The sequence below is a fragment of the Fonsecaea multimorphosa genome (genome assembly GCF_000836435.1).
Source record: "Fonsecaea multimorphosa CBS 102226 unplaced genomic scaffold supercont1.17, whole genome shotgun sequence".
Classification (NCBI taxonomy): Eukaryota; Fungi; Ascomycota; class Eurotiomycetes; order Chaetothyriales; family Herpotrichiellaceae; genus Fonsecaea; species Fonsecaea multimorphosa.
Window position 1 is genome coordinate 193,245 of NW_015971651.1, and position 26,802 is coordinate 220,046.

At 52.7% G+C, this 26,802-nt stretch overlaps 10 protein-coding genes across 10 annotated transcripts; 4 read left to right on the top strand and 6 right to left on the bottom strand.

Moving 5' to 3' along the window:
- Positions 1 to 356: 356 nt before the first annotated feature.
- Positions 357 to 2,191, top strand: Z520_07979 (uncharacterized protein; the record flags this gene model as incomplete). The annotated part of the gene is made up of 2 exons (XM_016778476.1): positions 357 to 1,583; positions 1,649 to 2,191. 2 exons carry the CDS (start codon positions 357 to 359, stop codon positions 2,189 to 2,191), a joined length of 1,770 nt encoding a protein of 589 aa, XP_016630324.1.
- Positions 2,192 to 2,710: 519 nt separating this feature from the next.
- On the bottom strand, positions 2,711 to 3,896 carry Z520_07980 (uncharacterized protein; the record flags this gene model as incomplete). The annotated part of the gene is made up of 3 exons (XM_016778477.1): positions 2,711 to 2,785; positions 2,867 to 3,220; positions 3,318 to 3,896. The coding sequence occupies 3 exons, from the start codon at positions 3,894 to 3,896 to the stop codon at positions 2,711 to 2,713; spliced, it is 1,008 nt and encodes a 335-aa protein (XP_016630325.1).
- Positions 3,897 to 4,532: 636 nt separating this feature from the next.
- Positions 4,533 to 6,632, bottom strand: Z520_07981 (uncharacterized protein; the record flags this gene model as incomplete). The annotated part of the gene is made up of 4 exons (XM_016778478.1): positions 4,533 to 5,256; positions 5,354 to 5,855; positions 5,914 to 6,145; positions 6,210 to 6,632. 4 exons carry the CDS (start codon positions 6,630 to 6,632, stop codon positions 4,533 to 4,535), a joined length of 1,881 nt encoding a protein of 626 aa, XP_016630326.1.
- A 743-nt stretch (positions 6,633 to 7,375) lies between these two features.
- Z520_07982 (uncharacterized protein) lies at positions 7,376 to 9,860 on the bottom strand (the record flags this gene model as incomplete). The annotated part of the gene is made up of 4 exons (XM_016778479.1): positions 7,376 to 8,117; positions 8,192 to 8,307; positions 8,384 to 8,715; positions 9,023 to 9,860. The coding sequence occupies 4 exons, from the start codon at positions 9,858 to 9,860 to the stop codon at positions 7,376 to 7,378; spliced, it is 2,028 nt and encodes a 675-aa protein (XP_016630327.1).
- An 866-nt stretch (positions 9,861 to 10,726) lies between these two features.
- Z520_07983 (uncharacterized protein) lies at positions 10,727 to 12,477 on the top strand (the record flags this gene model as incomplete). The annotated part of the gene is made up of 3 exons (XM_016778480.1): positions 10,727 to 11,234; positions 11,288 to 11,744; positions 11,790 to 12,477. 3 exons carry the CDS (start codon positions 10,727 to 10,729, stop codon positions 12,475 to 12,477), a joined length of 1,653 nt encoding a protein of 550 aa, XP_016630328.1.
- Positions 12,478 to 13,726: 1,249 nt separating this feature from the next.
- Z520_07984 (uncharacterized protein) lies at positions 13,727 to 15,868 on the bottom strand (the record flags this gene model as incomplete). The annotated part of the gene is made up of 3 exons (XM_016778481.1): positions 13,727 to 14,227; positions 14,303 to 15,605; positions 15,660 to 15,868. 3 exons carry the CDS (start codon positions 15,866 to 15,868, stop codon positions 13,727 to 13,729), a joined length of 2,013 nt encoding a protein of 670 aa, XP_016630329.1.
- Positions 15,869 to 16,595: 727 nt separating this feature from the next.
- On the top strand, positions 16,596 to 18,540 carry Z520_07985 (uncharacterized protein; the record flags this gene model as incomplete). Its single annotated transcript, XM_016778482.1, has 6 exons — positions 16,596 to 16,811; positions 16,883 to 17,182; positions 17,237 to 17,662; positions 17,718 to 18,180; positions 18,235 to 18,405; positions 18,455 to 18,540. The coding sequence occupies 6 exons, from the start codon at positions 16,596 to 16,598 to the stop codon at positions 18,538 to 18,540; spliced, it is 1,662 nt and encodes a 553-aa protein (XP_016630330.1).
- Positions 18,541 to 21,154: 2,614 nt separating this feature from the next.
- Positions 21,155 to 22,870, bottom strand: Z520_07986 (uncharacterized protein; the record flags this gene model as incomplete). Its single annotated transcript, XM_016778483.1, has 1 exon — positions 21,155 to 22,870. The coding sequence occupies one exon, from the start codon at positions 22,868 to 22,870 to the stop codon at positions 21,155 to 21,157; it is 1,716 nt and encodes a 571-aa protein (XP_016630331.1).
- Positions 22,871 to 24,093: 1,223 nt separating this feature from the next.
- Z520_07987 (uncharacterized protein) lies at positions 24,094 to 25,104 on the top strand (the record flags this gene model as incomplete). Its single annotated transcript, XM_016778484.1, has 1 exon — positions 24,094 to 25,104. One exon carries the CDS (start codon positions 24,094 to 24,096, stop codon positions 25,102 to 25,104), a length of 1,011 nt encoding a protein of 336 aa, XP_016630332.1.
- Positions 25,105 to 25,195: 91 nt separating this feature from the next.
- Positions 25,196 to 25,987, bottom strand: Z520_07988 (uncharacterized protein; the record flags this gene model as incomplete). The annotated part of the gene is made up of 1 exon (XM_016778485.1): positions 25,196 to 25,987. One exon carries the CDS (start codon positions 25,985 to 25,987, stop codon positions 25,196 to 25,198), a length of 792 nt encoding a protein of 263 aa, XP_016630333.1.
- Positions 25,988 to 26,802: the final 815 nt, after the last annotated feature.

The window sequence follows — 26,802 nt, forward strand, 5'->3', positions numbered from 1 at the left end:
GATGATACAGATTGCGGGTTGATTGCGCGGTTTTTCAAAGGACTACGTATCTGCTACCTTCCCAGGCCCCCTACATGGAGCATCGATCGAGGTCCCGCCCTGGTAATGACCTGGCCACCTGCATGATGACTGTGACGAGAGACGTTCCGCATTGGGTAAGGCCATTACGGAATTTAGCCGAATTGGGCGATAACAAGGCAACCAATCAACGATACGGATTGGAAGGCTCCACCCCTGAATCTTGAATCTGACACTTCCTACACTTCAGGATCCCCTTTTCTCACTCACTCCGAACAACCTCTTTCGCACAGTTTCCGTCCCTGCCATTGTGATTTCCTCTTACTCATTCGCCCGGCATGTTCCTCTTTTTCGCGTTCTGGTCTTTGGTGTCGGCTTATCTAATCTGGACTCTGATTCGATTCACCAACAACTACCTGGAAGCAAAGAAGATCGGGTTGCCAATTCTGATCTGCCCCATCAATCCAGCAAGCCCGCTATGGATGCTCGTAAAGGACCGTCTCATACCTGTCATCAGTTCACTGCCTTGGGGACTAGGTGAGTGGGCTACCAGGGCAGAAGTCGGCTGGACTTTCAACTACGGATACTCGGTCCATGCAAGGTACGGCGAGGCATTCACAATTGTCTCGTCGGGAACAAATGAGATCTACATTGCGGACCCCTCTGCCACTGAGGATATAATGCGTCGGCGCAATGACTTCATCAAAGATCCCGCCATGTACGGCATGTTGGACATCTATGGGCCGAACCTTGACACTGTCAACGGCAAAGTATGGGATCGCCACCGCAAAATCACTGTGCCACCCTTCAACGAACAGAATAGCGCCTTGGTCTGGCGGGAAACTGCAGAACAGGCCGACCAGATGCTGAAAATCTGGTCTCAGAAGGACTATGTGACAAGCACACAGCCCGACGTGCATGCCGTTGCCCTCAACGTATTGTGCGGCGCTGGCTTCGGCATCCACAGCAGCTTCATTGACTCGAAGCTGTCGAGCGGCGAGAATCAAGCGCAACTGCAACTCGGTTATCGCGAGAGCTTACGAATGCTGCTCTCAAACATTATCCAGCTTGTTCTTTTGAGCGTGCTGAAGAAGGCCGGCGTTCCGGACTGGATGTTCTTCGGCAACATGCAGAAACTATCCGTTGCATATGAGGAGTTCAAGAGATATATGAGTGAGATGCTGGCGCGGGAGAAAACCGCCTTTGAACAGGGTGATCTGACGAGACATAACCTTATGAGCGCGTTGATCAGAGCCTCCGAACAATCAAACGAGATGGCACGTACCGCAAAAGATCCTACCACAACAACATCAGCACCAGCACCAGCACCAGCATCCGCAGGACTATCCGACGAAGAGGTATATGGGAACCTCTTCATTTACAACCTAGCCGGTCACGACACCACAGCCGCCACTCTCCATTTCGCAATCACACTACTGGCTCTGTACCCCAAGTGGCAAACGTGGATCGCTGAGGAGATTGATCAAGTACGAAAAGCCGACCCGTCGGGCATGTGGTACTATGAGGAGACATTTCCCAAGCTAGAGCGATGTCTGGCGCTCATGGTAAGCCTTATCAACACCTCTCTCTGGGGGAAGCCCGACTCCACACTGACGCAGGGACACAACAGTACGAGACAGTTCGACTTTACGGACCTGTTGTAATGATGCCTCGCTACACGGGAGACTCGACCCAGCGGCTCAGCATCCAAGACAAGGAATGCGTACTGCCCCCAAAGACCTCGGTGACAATCAACTTTGCCGCCCTTCATACCCACCCGCAACACTGGGGTCCAGACCCCACGACCTTCCGGCCCGACCGATGGATTGTGCCTAAGGGGGAGGAGACCGCCGCCACCGCCGGCGCTGGTGAGGGCTCGCCCTCCCTGTTCCAGCCCTTGCCCGGATCATTCGTGCCCTGGAATGCTGGGCCGCGGGTCTGTCCCGGCAAGAAATTCTCGCAGGTCGAGTTCACGCGCGTCATCTTCAGCCTGTTCGCCAACGGCTCGCGGGTCGAGCTGGTCCCGGAGCCCGGCGAGAGCGAGCAGGCGACCAACGCAAGGATTTTGCGAGTTGTCAGCCAGGCAAAAGTTGAAGTCACGTTGAAACTGGTCGACGCCGAGAGGGTCAAGCTTCGCTGGACCAGGAAGGCAGCCGGCAGCCTCGGACCGTAGATGGATGTAATTCAAAGCAATGCAATGGAATCGAATGAAATAAAACGAGAACAAAAAGCTCAGGAGACGTATCAGAACTGCAGCATCCGGCGCCGGGAGGGTTTCGCACTAGAAGGGTCCAGGACACGGAGGACTCCGCCTTGTAGAAAGAACGATAGCCAAGTTCAATGCCTTCACTTCACCCCTGCTTAGAAGCCTCAAGTATCAAAAGGTGGACGACAAGACAGACAGTAGGGTTCATACGTGTTTTAGTGGTGGGCGGGACCGCAATTGTTCCTCTGGTGACCAAGTCCTGGCCGGGGGTGCTGGAGTCTGGAGCAACTTGCGAGATTACGGGGACGAATGCAACGCGGTGTCTCCATGGACTGGTCATTTTGAACGTCTTGTGTCTTCCAGAGCGGCGTCCGGCACCCGGGTTACACAATCGTATGTTAGAGAAAGGGAGAGAGCAAAAAGGGAAACAAGCTAAGTAACGTCCCATCAATACAGATATCGGTGTCTACTTCCAATGTAGTTGTTTCAATTGAACACAGCGCTCCAATCCTGCTTCTTGACCCAGTCCTCCACCGACGGCAGTTTCACCTCGACACCAAGCTAGTCATTACAATGGTCAGCCTCTGGATCAGTCGACTCGAATCCACACCGAGACTTTCAGTACTGGGACTGGGAGCTTACATCCTTGGGGTGCACGACCGACGGGTCATTACGGCCTTCGTACCCAAACTCTGCAAAGTAGCTGGCGTTGTCCGTCATCTCCAAGAGCAGATCCTGGGGCAGGGTGCTATATACGCTCGTGGGGTCGTCGGGAGCCACGACCTTGGTTCGTGTTCTCACTCCGAGCGTCTGTGAGAGGATGGCGATGTACTCGTCCATGGACATCCATGCGCGGTATGCGATGAGGTTTTTTCCGGCCTCGGCCGTCGAGACGAGCGCCCTAGTGAACGGGCCCGTGTCCTCTTCGGCAGCGATCAGGGGCAGCTTGCCGTCCGTCGGTACGGTGAATGAAAAGGTGTACGCTCCGTCTACGTCCTACTAAGAGAGTTAATTATTAAATCGTGCTCAATTCTGCCCGTATGGAATCGGAGATTCGAATTGGGAAAAGGTAAGGGTGCCAGTTTGCTCAGACCTTCTGTGGCCGCATGAAGGGCTGTGTCAAGATGTTCGACAGGTAGAATCCAACTTGGAGGATGCTCGTTTTTTTCCACAGGTCTGGGTACGTGGCCTGTCCGTACTCGGCAGCGCGGGCCTTGCTGTCGAAGTGGTACACGTGCCTGTACTTGCCGCCGGACCACTTGGTCGCGTTCGATAGGCCCGAGAATATCAAGCGATGCAGGCCTTGCGTCTGGGCTGCCGCATCGAAGACGTTCCTGCCCTGCTGCTCCTCCCTCCCTGCCGCCCACACATTCTTTGGCAGGCCTGCGGCAGTGGCTTGTGGCGTGGTCGCTGGATCGGAGTACAACCCCCAGAAATCTGTCACCGAGAAGACGGCGTCCGCGCCCTTGAAAGCCTGCACGAGGGAAGAGACGTCATCCAGCGTCGCAGAAACGACCTCGTGCGCCCCCTGGGCTCTGAGTTTCTCGGCTGCGGCGCTGTTCGCATTGCGCGTGAGGGCCCGGACTCGCCAGCCAGGTTCATGGAGGAATGTGTCGACGACTGATCCCCCTTGTGAGCCTGTGGCGCCGATCACGACAATGAGTCTAGACATGATCTGTTGAATGTCGTTGAAACCGGCAAAGAAGGCTCTGTCATCGAAATGCGATGGCCCGTCCACCTGCACCCCCTGACTTGTGCTTCATTCATATGCTTGTAAATCCTATACGATTGAAGATAGTTCTCGGGCAAATGTCTGTCCGATCCCGCTCCAAGAAACGGGGCCGGGTAGATTTCGAAACCCGTGCATCGGGGTAGTGAAGACCACCTGGGTGAAATACTCCTTTTTCACAATGAAAACTCCTTTCCTCATTGTGCTGATTCTTTAGAGTTGTGTTCTGAGTCCTTGGGCGTGCGTGAGAATCGAATGAGAAGCAGATAAGGGCTTGGAAACCGGGAGGTGAAGCCTGTACGACTCCACTCGTACAGAGATGGATTGGATTGTCGAGAATTGATAGATGCCATCTATGCAGACCTGTGGCGCAAGAGGTAACTAGCCGCCATCATAGAATGGGCCGATGACGTTCAAAATGTGCGAGGAGTGTCTAGCCGTTCGCAGACTTGTGTAACCTCTCTGCCTGTTTCGCGCGTTCTTGCCTGACAAATAGAGGAGGAGCCCAATACATGTGACCCTAACCTGCGGATATGCCAGACCCTCGACATGGGCCGGTGATGAGGAAAAGGAGACTCTTTAAACTGCATGATGTCGATGTCGGCCTGGCCAGTGATAGTCAATGTCTGTGGGGATGTTTTTGCGCAGGTGATTCATATAAGTAGGCGGGACACGTCCCAGCCTCCGCCAGCGATCGCTTAGCGGAACAGAGTGCTCTTCATCATAGTGGTTCAGGAGATCCTCAATGGCACTGGTCCACTTGATAAGCTTGTCTTCCTGCCAGGCGGAGTGCTGCAGTGTCAACGGCACGGGCATGCCGTCGGGGTCGAGTCCGATAGGGATCGTCATGATTGGGTAGCCTGCTTGAGCGGCAATCTGGATGCCTCCGGCCTTGACGTCGCAGAAGAGGAGAGCGTCTAGAAGCTCTTCATCTTCACCATCGCCACCATCAGCAGATTGCCGACGGCGGTGGCTGCCCGAAGGACATTTCAACGCCGCGTCAATCCCGTTCTCGCGGCATTGGGATTGAATATGCTTCAGAGCAGCGTAGTACGTCTTGTCCTTGATGCCTTTGGTCTCGACGCATTTGCGAAAGAGGATCTGGCCGTCGGGAAACGCTGGGAGATCGGCTTCATGGCCGCCTTCGGAGCCGCGGTTGTCGTCGTTGAAACGCACGACGTCCTCCAGGGTCTTGATGGGCGTGTTCTTCAGTCCGCTCAGGTATCGGTTCATTAGATAGTAGGTTTGGACTTTGCTGACGGTAATTTCGGAGATTTCTGGGTTGGATTCGCCGTAGCGTTCCCTAAGGGAGAGAAGAGATGGAGAGAGTTAGGGTATATTATATCTCACAAGATCGCGGAAATCGTTAGAATGGGGATCACGGTATATTGCTAACTCACCAGTTCCAGATCCCATGTTTGCCTAATCTCTCCTCAGCGCACGGCATGTCGACTGGTATGATCTCGGCACCGGCCTGCTTGATAAGGTGCAGGACTTTCTCTGCGACCAGTCTCTGCGGGTATGGAGCGGCGTCCCAGAAACACTTGCTTGGCAGACCGAACCTTGCTCCCTTGAGCGCATGCCTGCCGGCAAGGCACGCATAGTAACTCTTTGGCTGCCGCCTGCCGGGCTGAGTGCTGAACTTGTCGTCAGGGTCGGGTCCTGCAATGACATCCAGCGCAAGGGCCACGTCTGCAACGCATCTGCCATAGTGGCCAACAGAGTCCTGTGTCTCTGAAATGGGTATGACTCCTCCTCGCGAAGTGAGACCCACCGTCGGCTTGATCGCTGCGACTCCACTGACCATGCCCGGGCTGATCACGCTGCAGTCCGTTTCTGTGCCGAAGGCGAGAGGGACAATATTTGCCGAGACGCTAACGGCACTCCCTGAGCTACTGCCATCTATTCAAATCAGCTGTGTGCGACGGAACCTACTGAGAATGGAGGAAAGGATGCTTACTTGGCGAGCGAGTCAGCATATACGGGTTCCGACATTGCCCGCCGCGGGCAGAGTATCCACTTGAATAGATGCTGCCTCTCATTCCTGCCCATTCATCCAAGTTTGCTTTGCCGAGGATGACCGCGCCAGCTTGGCGCAGGAGATGGACGATGTGTGCATCCTTCGGGACTATACAGCCCAGCAAGGCCCAGGAACCTGCTGTCGTTTGCATTTTGTCTGCCGTGGCCATATTCTTTGCGACAATAGATTCAGATTCAGTCTCAGGATCAAGCAGACCATTAGCGGCGACAACCTACATCTTTGACAAGCACTGGGATGCCATGCAGCGGGCCTCTGACACTGCCCTGCTTCCTTTCCTCATCTAACGTCCGTGCATGATCGACTGCGTCGGGATTCGTCTCGATGACACATTCGAGGTACGGATTAGTCTGGGCATCGTCAGCGCGATTCAGAGTGCTCCCGGACAGTGTGAGGCATTTCACTTTTCGGACTCTCTCCAAGCAGAATTTTACATATTCAACGGAAGACAACGCGCCGGTGGAGAAGAGATGCTGGAGCTCATCCACCGAGACCTCGTACAGATCCAGGCCGTTACAGAGTGGCAACTGGAACGCCTCAGGCAATTCATCCTGTGATGCACCCGCGGATTTGGAGAGCAGGACAAAGTCATCGCCATCGAAGCATGGGTCTGCCCCCTCACAAAGTCGAAGATGTGTCATGATTGCTGTCCTCTGGAGTTTGGCGACCACTCAATTGGTGAGGTCGAGATAAGAGTGACTTCCCACGACGCTGACAGCCTGTGAACCTGGTTAGAATGATTACCGGAGGCGCATCAGATCGTCATGCAGCCTTCGCCTTGCAGGGTATGTCCTCTCATGGAACTCGAATAGACGTGTCGAATGCTGAGAAGGAGAGAAAAGAGGTTGAATGCGCGGAGGACAAGAGAAGCTTAAACGGGTGGTGCAACAAGAAATTGTTTTAGTCTGACAAAATATATTCGGGAGATATGCTTGAGCAATTGCACTGTGTCGAGGCGTGCGTCCAAGTCCGTCCTTTGATATCTTTTGTCAGACTGAAATCCTTCCTCTTCCGGCTATCGGCAACTTGAGTGTCCAAGTAGTACCTCGTAGATAAGGTCAGCAAGGCCTTCGCAGGAGCTATACTTAAACTCATAGGAGATTCCCGCCTTGTAGACTTTCAGGTCCACGTGGCGGAATGCGGAGTGTTTTTTCGGGAATCGACTCCTCTTGTGTCCAACACGGGAACGATATCTCAATGACGAGCAGCCGCTGATCGCCGGTCGTGGCAAGCTTTGAAGCTCAAAGGAAAAGCAATGTCCCCAAAAACAAAACTCGTTTATGTCGTTGGCTCATATGCAGAACGCTCACGTAAACAAATGCCACCGCACGTTCAGTGCCATCACTAAACAAACATGATAGTCGTCCGATATATTCGTAAAAGGTCACGAGAGCCCGGCCTCCATCGTCTCCGCCAAAAGCGACGCTTCCTCCCAGCTCTGTCGCATGCCCTCAGCATAGATGCGGTCAAGATAGAAGAATTTCAACAGAACCTGGCGGACCTGGTCCCAGGTTTGCAGTTTGAGCACTCGGGAGACCCTCGCGAGATTCAGGACAAACCACGGCCTCTCGCGCTGCCCCGCCGATATATACGCACCCAGCAGGAGAACCCAGACCAGGAGCTCATAGTGCGGGCCCCAGAGACCCTTCAAGTCCGAAGCTTGCAAGGCGGTCTTGAGTTGTGCGGTCAATGTCCGGTTGAGTGCCGAGTCGGGTCGAGAGACCTGGAAGTTGCTGAACCAGAAAATGAGCATTGCCAGACGACAAGCCTCCTCCTTATCACTGGCGGGTTCCCGTAGCTCAAACGGCGCAGACAGGGCTGCGTACCGAAAATGGTAGCTTTTGGCGTTGATATATTCATTTTCGTCCGGCGCAGGATTCAGCTGCTTCTCGTGGTAGTATTCGCGGTATTGGACCACGTCCTTCATGTCTCGAAAAGCTTGTGATATTCTCCAGTCCAGGATGGTATCCACGTCCGCGGTCAATAACCCCGTGCCCATTTTTTTCACGTCCTCACTCACGTTTTGCCTGATTTCTTCGACCAGGCTCGCAGGTAGGGAAGGCAGTGCGGACGTGGGGGGAGCCGCAGGCAAAGATCGTGTCAGCGCGGCGCACATGTAGGACGCTCTGATTACAACACAATGATTAGACTCCGAAAATTTTGCGCATTGGAGAGGAGAGGAAGGGGTTCAATGTCTTACGAGAGGATGAGCTCTGTAGCATGAGGAGGTATCCCATGATACCCACCCCGCCAGGCGATCAGTTTTTGCAGTCCAGTAACATGCGCAAATATTTCCTTCTGATTTCCTGTGATAACCTGGCCATTGAATTTCGTCAGTATTGGGGCGGCTGCTGCTGCTGGTGGCGACGCCTCGTAAAAGGTACCCACGCACCTCAATAGAAAGCAAACACATCATAGCAAAAATCGTCGAAGCCTGAGTCGCCTTGTCCATGGATTTCATCGATTCGTTTGCGAGCCTCACGGCGTTCACTTTGTAGGAGACAAAATCAGGGACCGTGCGGTTTTCAAGGTCTGCTTCTGTAAACGTTGTCTCGATCGAACCGCTCCGCAATTCTCCCAAACGCGAACTTCTCTCAGCTGACGCGATTGCCAGAAGCGAATACAAAACCAGTGGATCTTGCGCAGCATTTTGAAAGGCCCATCGAGTCTGGATCTCGGCTTGGTGTCGGGTAGGAAATACACCGGGTATCATAACATCGGAAACTATTCGAAGAAGTCAACGTCTGCCCAATTTTTAACCAATCTTGCGTCCCGTGGCTGCGGGGTCTGAGGTAAGACTACCCAAGGCTCGACTCCCCTGAGCCTCGATTTCCAAAGAAAGGCAGAATCGAAGTCTCCTCAATTTTCTGCCAAGGTCGGAGAGCTTCAAAAGAGCTGCTTGGACGCTTTCAGGGAAACTTGCTATGGAAAACAGAGGCAAAGTTCGTTTGAACGACCCACGAGCCGATTTCACAAGCCCAGCTCAGACGAACAGATCAGAAAACAGAGTACTGAAAAAGCGACAACTTACAATGGCGTAAAGCAGCATTCATGCTTGGAGTAATATGTACAGAGCTGATATTAAAAGGGTCAAGGAGAGTGTTATTCAGTGACGAATTAGGAGATGGCTGAATCAAGCGGCCTGCGTGCCCGGCATCCAGTCGTTGCAAAATTTGTGTGAGCATGGACCTCACCGAGGTGGTCTCGTCTTGGAGAGGATGCCGCCGCGCGATTTCTGTCGATACAGTCTGTTCATGTTGCTGAGCATCGATGGCCTCACGAACTTCCGCTCCACGAACGTTGCTGTAGTGTCGCAATCGGTCCACTTGCTCGCGATCGAGTGCTGGAAGGGTTTCCAAGCGCCTAGGGGTTGGTGGTTCGCGAATAACATTCTCCTCTGGTGGACTGAGTGATGATCGCGGTGCAGAGGAGCTTTCAGGGCTGGTAGATTGCCGCGGTTGGAGGGTCTCCCGTCGCTCAAGGGTGCTGGGAGCAATCGGTTGAGGCTCGATAGGACGCGGTTGTAACTGTGGCTCGCGCCGATATCGTCCTATGTTCGCAGCTCCGCCCGTTTTCTGCTTTTGTGCAGCCTGCTTTCGATTTCGGTGCGCAGTCTGCTGAATGTGTGCATTTATTGCTCGCTGGTCAGAACGCGGTCTTTGCCCACTGGAGGACGAGTCGACAAACAAGAAACGATTGCTTTGCTCGGCAGTCGTCGAAGCTCTGGACCCCTCCCGATCGATTCTTCGATACTTATTCGACGACTCGACTCCCGGACTCTCCTCATCTCGGTCTGATGATCGGTCGCGAGTGCCAGGGTTTTGTTGGGCGCCATGAGCAGCATGACTCGGCTCATTGCGTTTATCCATCCTCAAAGAGGTAAACGCCGGCGCAGCTTGATGGGTTAATGCAGAGATGAATCATTGATGTTGGTAGAGGAGCGGCTCCGCAGGCGAGGGTTCCATTTCACCACGCACCTTGGGCCAGACTTGAGCAGAGAAGCAAAGAGGCCGCTCCTCTTGGGACCTGTTAGTCAAGTCCAATGGTTGACCAGAAGAGTTGATGTCCGCTTGCCACCGCTAGGCCCAATGTGGTTTGTGCCTGCCACCAACCAAAGTATCTCAATTTCGACGGGTGGATAACGAATCAAAAACCAACGTTGCGTACCCTGTTTCCCCTTTTGAGTTTCTCACAGTGACTGCCCAAAACAGCCGTTGCCTCGAAGCGACGTTAGCGTGTTTCGCAATTCTCAGTGTGATTGGTGAAGACCCATTTTATTCGCACTATTGGTAAGCACCAAAAGCGTCTTGCAGCCTCTAGCCTCGTCAATGTAGACTAGTCCCGAAAAGGTAAGCAGTAAGCACATTGTCTCATTGGCCAGGACTCTGAGCTCTTTTCGGACAATGGTAGCCATCCAACCAGCACGCGAGGCGCCTGAATCTGACCTGGCTCTTGCAGTGTCATCGGGCCCCAGAGAAACACCGGGTCATGCAACCCATCTCGCCCTACAAGGACGAATGAGCACGTCCCGGCGAGATGACGGGAACCGGGCTATCGAGATTTGTGAACCTCTTCGGAGACGTGATCTCGTTTCGTTCGTCCTGTGCTCCATGCCCATGATTACAAGAAGGGTGACTGCGCCCTCGGCGCCCTTCAGAGTCCGCAGCAACCTCCTGCGCTGTCGGAAGCCTTCTTGTTGTTTCCGCTCGAGGAAGATACGTGCCTCAGGCCCAAGATGAGTATCGTGCTCACCCAGACTTCTGCCACTCAATATGTTCCTAAATATCTTTTCGTCTCCGGCGACTGCCAGCGTGGAACACCCAAAAGTCGGCATGTCATGAAAGAGTGTAAGAACCCGCACTTGAAGCTCCAACTTCTCCCTGCTGAGACATCGCTCTGTCAACCAGTTCTGCGCAAACGCGATTCCCTCCGTCGTCAGAAGCAATTGGCTGCTCGATCGCAAAGCCGTGTGTTTCCATGGCTACGTCGAGAAGATATAGAACAAGTGCCGGCTCCAATAGATGTGTCCCCCCCGGTTGATGGCGGAGGATCATATGATACTCTGAGCGACTCCAGTTCGAGACCTTCGTCCCCTCGACAGTCTCAATGGACCGTGGGAAGCACGATGGGCGAGTCGCACTCCTCGCCGCCTTTCACTCCGCCATGCTCTCTTCTGGACACAGTGGAGCCTACAGAAAGCTCTGTGAATTCTTCTTACAACGCGCAAGAGCTGGTCGCCTACTGTAAGTCATATTTTAGGCTGCATCTTGCGATCAAAGATGACTGATGTTGGCAGTGCACCGTTCTGTGATATGTCGCCTGTACGACACAGAGCAGTCGAGTAACGTCAATTCCCCGGCAACCATTGTGGTCAATCACGTCATACCTCGAGCGGTGCCGGCGCGAATACTCCTCGCAATTTCCAGTCTTCACCGTGATATCGAAGTAGGACACCAAACACCAAGCTCGGTAACTCTTAACCTGGTACTCGAAGGCATTGGCTCGCTGAAAGAGCACCTGAAAAGTCCCAGTGCCGTTTCTGACGACACCATCCTGGCGGTGATCAACTTGTGGGCATACGAAGTCACGTTGTCGATAGGATCTGCTAGAAGTGAATCATTGGCCCAAGGGAGGATGCTTCCCAAGTCATTGACGGATAATATTCAGACTCATTTGAATGGGCTTCGACGATCCATCGAGTGTCGTGGCGGGTTGCGCAACCTTTCACCAGAGACGCTGTGGCTCCTTGCGTGGTGGGTCGAACCCAATCATTATCAGAAATCTTGCTGACTGCTCAGGTGTGTATGTACACTTCCAGGGTATTCTCCCGTCGACATTCGGATGATGGCTCCCAATGTTGGCAGTAACGAAGTTTTGCGAACATCGGTCGAGTCCTCCTACCGCCCTTCGAGGCTGTTTGAGACACTGTCGAAAATCCAAAAACATGTATCCAGACGTCAATTTAAACCAAACATCCTCCACGAAGCATCATTTTCAGCCTTACGAACAGTGTTGCTGCGACTGGACGTGATGCAGTATGCTCTCCACGAACAAAGGACGCCGATGAATAGACTCCGCAAGTCGGCTTCATTAGTATCCACGTTGCTTTTCATGTTCGATGTCTTTTTGGAAGTAATGGACTCCGCTCACGGAGGAGCCCCTCCTCACAAAGACCAATTGGTCGCAATCCAGAAGCGGTTTGTTGATCATCGTATCGACAAAGAAGGCTCTCTTGAAAAGGTCTGGCAGGTTCTCATGACGCAGCAAGAAGCTCCGCAGCTGCAACTTCATCCAAGGTCTTGGTCAATTGTGGAAATGGTGAATGCGATCAAGCATTTGAAAATCTCCACGGTCGATGCCCTGTCGCGACTGTTGCTTGGGTATCTGCTTCCTGAGACTTGCGACTATGCGGATGACGTTTTCAGATGCGAGAAGGTTCTGCTGCAAGTATATTTTGAGCTAGATGGTCTGGCTGATCTTACCTGAACGCTTAGACCATGCCATGTATTGATAGAATCAGAATCCCAGATGGTCATGAGATGTTGGAGATACCACGATGGCGACATGATACCCATCACGCTGAAATTGGAATATGAACTTTCCTTTTCAACACAATTCTCAACATCTTCCGGCAGCTTTCAGAGCGTAGTAAGCCCAAGGACAAAGATGCAGGACGGAAAACAGTTGACTGATTTGGACAAGAATGATCCCTTCCTTGAGCATTACACCCAGTCTACAAATGGCGCCGAACCTGGAGACATCACGGAGTGTGCTGGTCGACCATATGATTGAAAAAAACAGTGGGAGGACTTCATGACACCCGCCGCTGCGAGATGGGGTCTGCTTTCACTGGAGAGACTGAATTGCTTCGATTGACAGTTATCGCCCTATTCACGAGGAAGGTCTGAAAGCTGAGCGAATGGTTCCTTGCGGCTTCACATTGGGGTTGCCATGGTCATATTCCTGCGCCAATATGGATGGCCAGGACTTTGTGAGTCTCCCCCTCTCTTCTCTGACTACCTCGAGCTAACATGATCCAGCAATTCTCGGCGACAAGCAGCAAAACGAACGTGACTGGGTTCTCAACGAATTCAAGACGAGCAAGAGCCCTTGTGAACGCTCGGCTCAGAGAAGGGAAATTAATCCATTTCAAAGCTTGAAATCCAGATCAGTCTGTTCATGCGACGCTTGTCATCCACCGAGTACTTGTACGGCGCGGGAACTCCTGCGCTGCAGTGAGCTTTGCGCATGACAGCCAGCGGTTTCCTTCCGGCAATTCAGGGGCATTCTGACGGCCTCCGGAGAGCAGCTGTAAGCTTGACGGTCGAGTAGAAGCATCTCGAGAGGGGAGCCTGTCCGCAGCGTAACATTACATGATCATGTAGTTAAAGATGTGCTGCTTATGATACAAAGGATGATCCATGAGACAAGGGTGGAGTCAAAACGAATGGGCCGCACCACCGATGAGAGTGTGTAATGCAGTCAAGACTTGAATGAGAAAGAGTCTCAAATGCTGAAGATCAAGACGAGGAACGGGAATGGATCGAGGTCTCTTCAGCTTGGAAGCTGCACCGCAGGCAAGCGGCAGGGTTTGGGTTACGGATGCCACGCGGAGCGGCGTAAAAGCCTCGACTCCATTTGGGAGTTTAAAATGACCATTACGACGGACAGCCTCTCGCGCCGCTCATCAAAACAATGACAGTCGGTGGCCCTTGTATACCCTCATCATCGTACCCTATCTATTCCATCTCCTCAATCCCACTCTCGCCTGTCCACGCCCACCGCGGTTGGCTCTGAAAAAGTACGGGACAAATTTCAATTCATCGATGACACCATCCTCGGAGCGCGCCACATTATCCAGCGCGCTGACTTCAACTCCAGGACGGGCATGTATGTTCTCAGTCCTGAGCAGACTTGCTCCCTTGGCAACTGTGAGTGCAACGTATGTGTCACCGGTTGTCTTGTCAGTCACAAGCTCCTCGTGAACTGCGCACGCCGGATCCAGCTGGACGCTCTTGAAGTGGTCTTTGACCCACTGGTTGTCCATGTCTTCGACGCAGTATATGACTGGACCGCGGGCCAGAGCCAAAGTATCTTGATTGGTGTACGGGTGGGGAGCGACAAGCCTGGGCATCATCTCGACTTCAAGCATGAAGTTTCGATTTGCGGATACCCAGCTGGCAGGGAGAATGAGGTATCCCTTCTCCAGCGCAGTGGCAGGTGGTGATGGGGTGATCTAAATACAACCTTAGCGTCCTGGATGGCCATTCGTCTTCACCAGGGAGAGGGTTATTGTTGGTCACTAACTCACCTTCCATGATCTGGCCCATCCCGGTATCCTGAGAGCCAAACGGATCTGCGCCAACTCTCCTGCTTGAAGCTCAAATTCGACTTTTCCACTCCACGGCCAGTTGCTCTTTTGAGTCAAAATCGCAGGCGTGTTGTCGGCAGAAGATTTGAACTTGTATTCGCTAGGGATATACAAGTGAACATTGATCTGCTCTTCTCCGCTGCGCTCGAGATTGTGTGAGTATATGTACCCTCCAATCTGTCCCAGTAGTCTCAGCACGTTCGGCGGACAGCAGGCGCAAGTAAACCACTCTTCTCGCTTCGAGGGATCCTTGTCGCTTGACGCCAGCTGATTGACATAGGTAAATTTTATGCCATCGTACGACATGGCCGTCAACATGGCATTGTACAGACACAACTCCATCACGTCACCGAATCGACGGTCAAGATCGTATTGCAATATGCGCTCTGCGAGCATCATGACCCCAATAGCTGCACACGTTTCGGCATAGCAGCCGCCTTCATCGGTGCCCTGGGGCAAGAAGTAATTGAGTCCGAACCCCTCCCATTGCTTCATTGCGCCAATGCCTCCAGTCACATACATCTTGCATTCGACCATGTTGTTCCAAAGGCGGTCAATAGCGGCTTTCAGGCGTTCGTCAGGAGCCTTACCTAATCCTACCAAGTCTGCAGCTGCTGTCAGAAGATACATGGCGCGCACAGAGTGTCCTTCAATGGTCTGCTGTTCAATGATGGGCTTGTGAGCCTGATAATACCAGAGAGCATCAGCTTCGCCCCAGTATGCCATTCTGACGTGCCGCTCTTCGCCTCGCCGCTTCGCCTCGGCGTGGTAATAGTGCTCACCGCCATCGCCAGCAGGATTTCCTCTCTCGGATATGAAGTATCTCGCCAGCTCGAGGTGCTTGGCATTCTTGGTACGATTGTAAAGTCGAAGAAGAGCGAGCTCGATCTCGGGGTGACCTGGGTATCCATGGATCTGACCTTCATTGGGCCCGAACTTCCGACATAGAAGGTCAACATACTTCAGTATTGGCTTGAGGAGGTCGTCATTCTGATAGAGGTGATGGTGCGCAAGAGCTCCCTCGATGAGATGCCCGGCGTTGTATAGTTCGTGGAAGTCCCGCAGATTGGTGAATCTCTTTCCAGGTTCCACAACCGTATAGTGAATGTTTAGGTAACCATCCGGTTGCTGCGCGGAATTGATCATTCGAGTAAGCTCTTCGACTGCCGCCTGAACCTCAGGATTCGACTGATCATGCAGAAGATAGCACGCTCCCTCGATCCATTTGCCAATGTCCGAATCCCTGGCGCGAAAAGTCAACGTATTTTCGGGAGCATCGAGTCAAAAAGGGGATTACCAGAAGAGATGGTTTGGTATTGGCCAGACGTTAGGGGTGTCGCCGTATGAAGGATGCCACTGCAGCTTAAACGCATCGTATCTTCCCGTCTTCTTCAACACCTCCAGCTGGTATACCAGGGTCTTGGAGGCCACGACTTCACGCCTCTGGGCGATCAAAGATCCTGGGTCTAGCGACGTCCGAACGAATGTCTCTTGAGGGTAAGCCATCGTGGTCCACGGTATTGAGCTTTGGTTGCTGAGCTAGAATGTCATCAATGAAGGCAATATATTCTCCTTATGCTCAACACGGCGAGGCATATGTCCATGAACGAAATGGGTTCAGGACACTCTCCGCCGTTCCTCGGCACTTGGATCCGTTTTCAACTCGCGTATGCTGGGAAGGAAACTCAAATTCCATCAGGATGAGACGTTCAGACGCACTTGGACACGGCGTAGGAGACCCACCGGAGAAATGCTGTTTTAAGACAAGAGCAGAGGATCTCCTACAGATTGGCTCCTTTTGGCCCTTTCTCGTCCACTAATATCGGCGTGGGATTGAAGGCGAACTAATTTCTCCACAGCAACTAAGCCCCGGGACCCGCAAACGGAGATGCTGGGCAGTTCGGCACATCACCGATATGAACTCATTGCACCTGCACACTCCCCGGTTGACCACCGACAAGAATGTTTGCAATTCTCCGGTGGTATCATGGACCCCGTGGGATCCCCGCATTTCGCCTGGTGGGCAGCTGGGTGTGTCGTTTGAACCTGCCCAGGGAGGAGTACACTTTGGCTCATCTATCTAGCAAGACCGATGTCTACCATGTCTATAAGAATCAACCGTCCTCCCCAACACTCCTTGTGAATGTTCAGCTTCTCCAGCACTTCACCAAGCACAAGATATTTCTTACTGTTTTGCCGTCAGGATATCGATTCTTGAACGAACCGTGCCAAAATGGAAACAGAGAAAGTCTTGTCGACAGCATGGGTGGGCCAACACCTTGGTGACACCCGCGAGGAGACCCTCGACCTGATCCGTCACGCACAAGAAAGCGATTCGACGGACAGGTTATTGACCATCCGCCAAGCCCTTTCGAAATATAAGAAGGCGGTCTTCTGGGCAATGTTCTTGTCCACCAGTTTGATCATGGAAGGGTATGACTTGGTTATCGTACGTCCCTTCCCATTCCTAGCGCCTTACAAGGGGCATCGTGATATTGACTGACCATGACCTCCATATAGATTACGTCCTTCTACGGTCAAACTCAGTTCCAGAATCGATTCGGCGTTGTGGATCCCCAGACGGGCAAAAAGACCATTCCCGCCCCATGGCAGTCCGGGCTGAGCAACAGTGCCCTCGTTGGCCAGTTGGCAGGTCTCTTGATCAACTCCTATACCCAAGATAGGTTTGGATGTCGACCTACAATGATGGCGTTCATGGTCTGGATGGCTATAGTGCTTTTCATTCCTGTCTTCGCGCCATCCTTGCCGGTCCTAGCTTTTGGCGAAGCCATGTGCGGGATTCCTTGGGGTGTCTTTCAGGTAAATCTGCCACCCACACTCCGCCAAAAGGATACGTGAGTTAACCTTCCACAGACACTCTCGACATCGTACGCTTCTGAAGTCGTCCCAACCGTCCTTCGACCTTACGTGACGGCATATGTCTGCATGTGTTGGGGAGCCGGTATCCTCCTGTCATCTGGGGTCGTGCGAGCCGTAGCCGGCATTCAGGGCAACCTGGGGTGGAAACTTCCTTTTGCATTACAATTTGTTTGGCCTGTCCCCCTGTTCATTGGTGCTTACTTAGCCCCCGAATCTCCCTGGAATGCAGTGCGTCGCGGCAAGTTCGATCTTGCTCGGAGCAGTTTGTCACGCCTGAGGCGGGAAACTCCTGAAAAGGAGATGGAGGTGGAGTCGACGCTTGCGTATATCAAGTACACTACAGAACTTGAAAGAGCAGACACAGAGAATGCCAGCTTTCTCGATTGTTTCAAGGGAACGAACTTACGCCGGACTGAGATTGTAAGCCGGAGCTCCTCTCCCCTCTCGCCTGACTCTTTGCTCACTGACTGGATAGAATTGCGTGGTGTGGGCGGCTCAAATCCTGTGCGGCAATGCAATCCTCGGATATTCCGTGGTGTTTCTTGAAGCCGCCGGCTTCAGCGAGCTTCAAGCCTTCGACGTCAACATCTCCCTCTCTGCTTGTTACATTATCGGAGGCATAATCTGCTGGTTTTTGTTCCCACATTTCGGAAGAGCTACCATCTATATGGCCGGCTTGACGTTTATGTTCTTTTGCCTCGTCGCCATTGGAGGCCTTGGCTGGTCTACTTCCAAGCACGCTCAGCTCGCCATTGGAATTTTGCTTGTCATCTCAACGCTTTGCAATATGATCACCATCGGACCGGTTTGCTATCCTATCGTCGCGGAGACGCCGTCAGGGAGATTGAGATACAAGACGATTGTGATCGGCAGATTTGTGTACAATCTGACGGGAATCTTTTCGAATTCCGTCACACCTCGCATGATTGCGGCAACATGTATTATCTCCCCGGCCCAGATCACATGAAGGAATTGCTGACGACTCTTTACAGCCTGGAATTGGGGTGCCAAGGCTGGCCTGTTTTATGCGGGCACGAATCTCCTGTGCAACATTTGGTGTTGGTTCCGCCTTCCGGAGACCAAAAACCGGTCGTTCGGAGAGATCGATTTGATGTTCGAAAATCGTGTGCCGGCAAGAAAGTTCAAGCATACAAAGGTCGACCGTAAGTCTCCTTGCAACTGCTCACACTTCTGGGCTAACAGAGTCTACAGAATTTGCCATGGCTGAGGAAATGACGGACTCGGCTGATAAATATCCGGTTGCGGATCATCGGGATATTGTCCCGGTGGATGCTTGAGCCACGAAATATGGACGACCTGGAACCGGCAGTTGTTGTGGCAGGATACAGTAGTAGTTTTAAAGGGGAGAGATGTAGAGGGTCATAGAATAAGTGGGATTAAGGCTGAAGCAAGGCAGCGAAATAGCAGCACCGTGCTCAATAGATAGAATCTTAGTCTGTACAGTCAGTTACCAGGAGCAGCACCAACGCAGCATCTGCATTCAAAGTTCTGTAGGGGTATCATATCATCGTCGCCAGTATACTTTTGCAGCATTGCGACCTATTATCCCACGGGCACTCTTGTTTCCATACGAAGTTTCCTCTTTCAAAGCTGAGATCCCGCTAGATAATCACGATCAATAACTTCAGCTCCGCTCCTAAGCCATGATGTTACGTGGATGGTGCTTCCCAGAATGACAGCGGAGGCACCAGATACAGATTTTTGCATCAACCATTTTCTGTAGGTGCACAATTGACGGTGATTGACGCCTCTCAAAGTCGGGGAAGCGATTCGCTCTGCTATTTCGGCCGTTGAGCCTTTCAACATTGCGTAAAATAGGACCGAAGGCATTTTCTGGGTTCGCCTCTGACGTTTAAGCTTTGATAGAACGCGTTCGCTTTTGGTAGTTGTGGGTCATAGTGCTGCACGATTCATTGGTGGGTCTACGTGATGAAAAAACTGCAGCTCCTGGCCAGAAACTCCATCGTAACTGATTCAGCTGTCTAGAGCCGAGCGTCAGGACCGAAGCGCAAGATGCTTGATCTCATTCTCCTTGCGTCTTTGAGATTCCCCTTCCGAGTCAACTGTATTACTCATAGAAGATTGGAGCCAGCTCATTCGCATACAGGAAATGGTACATATCTTTATGGCATACTCCCTTTGATATATAGCACTTTTGATGACAGAAAGAAAAGGCTTCGCGAAGGCTACCTAGGTTACGAAGTGGCCGTGTTTCTGGGATGCGACATACTCTTGAACGGTCTGGAACAACATGACACCGCGCCCCCTGACCGAGAACGGCGCGCGAGAGTCCTGGACCAAAGTCGGCCTTGATCCCGACGCGTTTTCTCACCAGAGAAGAGGTCTGTGCCGTCGTGCCCGACCAAGCTGGAAGCATTCAAGACTCAAGGCGGCATGCTCCGACTTCAAACGTCGTTGCCGGAGAATGATCTCGATGTCTCCCAATATAGGGATGTTGGGTAGCCGCAGGTGTTGACACCAACACAGAGCGCGTCCTTCCCTCATTGTCCGCACAGCCTCGGTCGGTACCCTTTTGAAAGTCCCGTACTCATCGAGGAGCCCCGGAAAGCATACTTGTGAACTGTGGCTCTGGATCCAGGAGGTGGCGGTCCGACGCCCAGCATCAGCTCGGAGGACTGGTAGAATATATTCAATGCTGGCCGGCAGTGACGAGGAACGGTAAGGTGACGGTCCTGAGAATGTAAGCGGAAGAACGAGGCAAGTAGGTGCAGTAAGGTACGCAATAAGGTACTCAGGTAGGAAGGAATCCAGTACTAATCTCTATTGTACGAGCACGAATACATAATCTGTCGTTGAGGTGAAGTCCCCGAGTACTATGTAAAGTCTATGTATCCTCGTACCCTATCTCGCATCTCGCACGTCGCTTACACCCGTTTCCCGTCCATGTGCCAGGCACAAGGCACAAGGAACAGAGGATTAGACGGCCAAGGGGGGAAAGGAGGTCCGGACACGTCGGGCCGTGTATAGTCGCGAGCCCGTGTTCAGGAGTCAGCGAGGTCAGCCCCCCCGCTATCTCCATTTGTAGTCCCATACGCAGGTACATACCTCGTGCTCGGTAGTCCGTACTCCGTATTCTGTCATTAATGTACTCGTATTTGTTGGTCCCTATGTGCGTGCGTAATCTGTTTATATTCACCCAGTACATGGATTATAGCATTATTCCATCTAACACTATGCACATATTTACCCATACATACGGATATACCCACTACATGCATGACAAATATTTGTATAATGTACATCGTATACATGAGTAAAGTGAGCGAAGGAAATCCTCCCAGACAAGGATGGATTCTTATCCTTGCATGTCCTCCCAAATCCCATTCTATTCCCAACCCATTTCTTATAATATAATGATTATATCATCATGTGGACAAAACAGCCATGTCTGCTCAGAGGAGCGACTGTCGCGTCAGATTGCGCCATCGCCATGCATGCATGTATGTGAATAAACAGACCCAAGTGCAGAATAAAGAATTCAACGCGCTGGATAAAAAGCATCCCGAGAATTATGTGCGCCAAATGTCTCGTACTCGGTACAACATCCATAAATCCATCCCGCTAAATCCATCCGTCTATGAGTCACTCGGTCCCTTGCGCCGCATATCAAATTCTGGCTTGGCAGCTGTAGCCATCCCTGGCGGATCTGTCGGAATGGTCCGAATTCAATTTTGAAGACAGGAAAGGCACCAAAAGTGGAGTATCTATAAAGTCAGCCATTGGACATCAAAACTCCACATGGCTTCCCTTTGCGGACTCCAGGGTGGCTGTGTATCCGAATGCCAGATGCCGGAGCTCACAGAGATTGTGTGCCGCGAATCCCGCCAGAGCCCAGCTCGTCCATCAGAGTCGCAACAAGCGAAGCCTGGCTCAAGCAAGCTCTTTCTTCTCGCCCGCCTCATGTCCCGGCTCGTGGCGAGGTTCTGCTTCTGACTCACCGTGCTTCTCCCCAACAACAGCTGAGGGCTCGGCATGAACTTGTGAGGAGCTTTCAGAACGGAGACTGGAAATTGTCGAACCCGAGCTTGAACTCGACGGAGCTTCCACCTCTACAGGCTCTTTAGCCTCTTCGTCCTGGCTCTCCTCATCTCGGGGCGGAGGGAGGTCGGTAGGAGCAAATCGACTTTGTCGTCGAATTCGTTCGCCGTACTTGTAGAAGATGAAAGGGATTGGCGCGAGAAGGCATGCAACACCCGCAATAAGCGAGCCACCGCCGCCTACTCCTAGTGCACTGAACATCTGATTCGTAAAGAGAGGTGCAGCCGCACCACAAGCCGACCGACAGATGGTGTTTGCTGCCATTGCGCTGGCCGTGTACATCAAGTAGGTGTCCGTAAGGTAGTTCAGGTAAGCGACGAATATGAGGAGGATCGAAGTCGACAAGAACGTGCCCGCGAGGGTCGGGACAATCCAGTGGATGCTGTTGAAGTTGGCCGTCCATGCAAACCAAAACATGGTCACAGCAAACATGATGCCGCCAATCATCGCGACGGGCAATCGGTCTTCTGGTTTCCGCGGGATACCGGCCATCATTCGTTTCTTGTCTCGCGAAGAGACGTAGAAAATAATGGTCCCGCCAATGCATGCCCCAATAACAGTCCCGATCAGCGGAAGCTCGCCAACCCCAGAGTTCCAGCCGCGCTTCTCTTGGAAAACAATCGGGTATATTGTAAAGAGCATGTACAGCAGCAGATAGACGACCGAAATGTAGACGGCGACAAGCATTGAGATGGTGTCGAAAAGGATCTGCCAAGGTCGTAGCAATGCGACCTTGAACATATCGGCCAGCCTTCGGCCCTCTGCTTCAGCCGGGGCTTGGAGGTTCTGATACTCGGGAATTCCGGTAGCTCTCAGTCGACGCGCCTTGTTGATCAGGACTAGCGGGGGATATGTTTCGGGGATGGTGAACATGAGCAGTTCGGTCGCTCCTCCCAACCACAGCAGCACATAGAACGACCATCTCCAATCTTCCTTGAGCTCGAGGAACCCGGAAATAACAGGCCCGATGGAAGGGCCGATGAAGGTCATCATACTAAAGATAGCCATTGCATTCCCACGTTCAACCGGTCCCCAGACATCGGCAAGCACTCCGGGAGCATTGGTCAAAGGGGCACTCGCAAACGTGCCGGTCAAGAGGCGTCCAATTAGCAACGACGCAAAGTTGGGTGCAAAGGCACAGAGGAAGTTGAACACCACATAGAGACTGAAAGTGACGTAGAAGACATATCGCCGGCCGTAGAATTCGGACAAGGGAGCAAAGATCAAAGGCCCCGCCACGTACCCCAGCAGAAATAGGGTGACAACGAGGCCAGCTGCGACCTCAGAAACGTGGAACTCTTTAGCAATGCCACGCAGAGACCCCGAGGGGCTGGACGAAGCAAATGTGGCATTGCAGACCAGAGTCACGCCCACAAGTGTACAGTACCATCGACGGGCCGTTGACCATTCTCGGGGGTTTTCGATGTCACCGGGGGCAAAATCGACCTGGCCATAACTGTTCAGATACGGCTTAACGGAGGGGTCGATCTTTCGAGAACGGTAGGGTTTGGCGACAGGTCTCGACAGAATCCTCTCTATCGTCTCCATGGCTGGGTGCTGTTGTGGTGGTGTTATTGGCGAAAAGGGGATGTCAAAAGGGTATATATGGCGAGGAGCATGCCATGACGAAAGATATTTTAGAGACAATGGACTTTAGCCCCTTGAAACCAATATTTTCGAAGATCATGCTATGCAACGCCGCCCACTGATTGGTAATGTATATGCCGGTGTGGGTTCTCTGCGATCTCGGGTATACGGCACCTTTGGGCGCGGTCATTGCGTGTCGATATCCTTCGTTGTGCCCTAAACGCCGGCCAAAAAGCTTGATCGACCTAGCACGTCATGATTTTGTTGTTGGGCCCTGAAGGGTCCCTTTATTGATTCGCCGGCCATAAGGGAGGGTGCAAGGCTGGGCAGCACCATTGGCGGGTTGGATGCTCCAACGCCTCTTGTCTCCAGCGACGAAGTTTTGCATGGTTAATAATTATTTACCATGTGTGTTTCGGTAGATCGACCGTCGTTGGGACAGGCCCAGGCCTTAGAGCAGCCTAATGAGCCCCTGTGGAACCCTGCTTGGTTAACTTCCACGACTGCTTCAAAGATGCCACTTTGGGGCATAAGTGGAATTGATACGGGCGCGTCACCATCCAATCTGGCATCTCCCCCGGTATTACCACACTGCGATACGGAGAACGGAGCATTCTGTGCGCTTCTCCTGCCGTGAAAATGTGAAAATGTGTCTTTCAGAGCTTCCTCAGCCCCAGAATTAGTTGGTTGTGTGGGTCAGATCGCAATTCGGGCCTTTATTTGAGCCGAGCGTTGATAGAACCTGCGACCAAGCCTGCGACCCGACTGTGTGGCTCAAACACAGATTTACGATTAGTCTCCCACTCCCACCTTCATCTTGAACTGGTCATTGCATGCCCGTGACAAACTCAGCAAGAATGGCGGAGTATGTAGACTCCGATCCGAGTCGGGGTGAGTCGCTTTTCCCAGAGAGAATGGGACTCTCAGCCTTGTGCTGAGCATGTTGCTTGATATCAGCCTTTGGTCCATCTGTCAGCACGTCCCTCGCAGGCCACGACCAGGCGCCCTATTCGGCCGCTATATCCGTTAGACGTGGGCGGGGGGTTTGTGCAGGAGATATGACTCTAAGGAGTTTATCTTATGCCCTAGCGGCCAATCTCCGGGCTGTATTAGCGGGGTTCATCGTCTCCCTCCATCATGCGCGTTTCCCGTATTCTGCTTCCAGGGACATCTCTGCTGTGGCTATGGATAGCGCACCTCGAATCCTCCTTTTTGGGGCTGGAAGCATCGGTTCCGTCTTTTTGTACCAGTTCCAGCGGGCTGGCTGTCAGGTCACAGCCGTGTGCCGCTCCAACTATGAAGCGGTAAGGCAGAATGGCTTTACCATGCTCAGCAAGCGATTTGGCAACGTGCAGTTCCGCCCAGACTTGGTTGTGAGAAGCGCCGCAGAGTGTCCAGAGGACGTCACCTATGATTATGTCTTTATTGCTACCAAGTCATTCCCCGGCTCGACGCCGTCCTTGAGCGACTTGATTCGACCTGTTGTCCGCGGTCGACCTCAGACGGCCATTGTGCTTGCTCAGAATGGAATTGCCATCGAGGACGAAGTGGCCAAGGCATACCCGGACAATCCACTCCTAAGCTGTGCTGTCTACCTACCGGCTACGCAAACAGAGCAGGGTATCATTGAGTATCCCGAGATGCTGAATCTCCTCGAGATCGGCACCTTCCCCTCGAACGCCCCAGCATCCCACAAGGCAGCGGCGACCAGGCTGGCGGAATTAACGATCGCCGGTGGGGGTCAAGCCGAAGTCCATGATGATATTCAAATCGCTCGTTGGGGTAAGATCATGCTGAATTGCGCTTGGAGTCCCACCTGCGCGCTCTCAATGTCGACAGATGCGGATTTCTGCCTTTCATCTTCTCCATATTCCTACGAGCTGGTGTGGTCGATCATGAAGGAGATCATCGAGCTGGCAAAGAAGATCGGAGTCCCCAATGTGGACGAGAAAGTGGCAGAGCAGAAGCTGGCTATCGGCAAGCGACGGGCAGAAACGAGACAGGGCAGGGAGACGAGTATGGTGCAGGATGTCAAGCAAGGCCGACTGTTTGAAGTGGAAGCAATTGTGGGCAACACTGCTCGCCTCGGGCGGCAATGGGGAGTCGACATGCCCCTTACGCAGATGCTGTACGCTCTGCTCAAAGCAAGATTTGACGCCATGGTACGGGAGCAGAATGGAGAAATTGTTCAATGATCCTGTCAATCGCAGACCAACAATACTTAGATGCCATCCATAGACCCACCGCAGCTGTCCCACAGTGAGGACTAGAGATTACTGGCGCTCCCTACATGCGTCCCTTGAAAGGCACCTGCTCTCCTGCACTGCGCCGAATGAAGTCTGCCGTTTGCTCTGTCACACTCAAGAATGGACTGTGCCCGCTGTCTACCGTTTCCTCACGAATTTTGAGCGTGGAGCCTCTCTGGGACAACGCTTCATTCGCGTCCGCGACCATCTTCCTCTGCAAATCGGCTGGGATAGCGTTGTCTTTCTCACAGATCAAATAGCTGGTAGGGATCTCCCACCACCCAGCACCTTCGGCACTCGGCGGCAACGTCTTGGAACGCCAGGAGTGCGACTTGATCATGGCAGCGCAACGAGCTGCTTCTACAGCCGGCACATCGTTGTAGAAGAGAATCTCGGGACCAGGTCCTCCGACATCCACCAGGTTCCCATCAGCAGAGACCACGTGGATTGGGTGGGGTTGGCCTCCAGTTGGTGCCATAAGAGCTGTTTGCGGCGGATACAGGAACGAGCACATCATGGCGATGGAAGTGAGCCGGGGTCCGTCTTCGTTCTGGCCAATAAACGAATATGCCGCGCTGTGCCCGGGGATTCCACTGTATGAATGGGTGATCAGGACGACATTGTTGCCCGAGGCCAAGACGTTCCTGATGGCGTCGGATATGGCGGAGACATCCGTGTTGCAGTCGGTATTTGGAGGATCCTTGGGATCGACTGAAGGCAAGGACACAGCTTCACATTGATATCCGTGCTTCTCGAGGACTTTCATGAGTGCCTCGTAATGGGAAGGTGAATGCCACGCACCGGGCACGAACAAAAGTGTGGGTTTCGCCATTTTTCTCTGTGGACGAATTGCTGGAGCTCTGAGCTGAGTTTTGAAGGAAGTGCAGTAAGAGTTATATACTACTGGTATGGGGCCTCGTTAGGCCCCCAGGGATTGAGGCAACCCACTTCTACATGTCCCAGAGATCGTGACGATTCGTGTACATCGTACGCCCTTCCTTAAACTGTCTGTAACTTGCGATAGTAATGGAGTGGCCAGCGCACAGAGCAGGTTTCATGAGCTCTGACTTTGGCCTCTCGTTCTACGGCAGGTGCCACAAACAACACAAGCGATTGGATGGTGCGTCGTGTCTTCTCCAAAGTGCGGATGAGTTTGGTGTCTCCCTACCTCTATTGGAGGACAAATGCCATGGACACGCGAGCAACTTGACCGTCTTGTGGGGCTGCTTCGATAGATACCTAGTAATCGTGTAATCAAGCTGAGAACTCCCGAGCTCGGGGGAACAAGGCTACACGCAGAATCTCAGCCTCTCAGCCCCTCAGCCTCGTCAAAAGTCCCGAGGCTGATGCGAATCACGTGATAATGCTCCGACATCCGATGACGTCAAGCATGCGCACAGAAGAAAGAGAGACTTTGACAATTGAGATAGACAGAAAGGATGAATACTTTAGCAATCGAGGGGGTTGTTATGGTAGAATAAGTGCTGGGAGAAGTGGACGAGCCACTCAGAAGATTGAAAACTGACCAGGGAGAAAATTTTTGCCCAGTGAGGACCGAGACCGGAGAGGAACAGGAGGAAAAAACCATGCGGGGAGGGAGCTGCATCAGACTTTTCCCCCTCCAAATCGAAGCCCAAATCCGCAGGG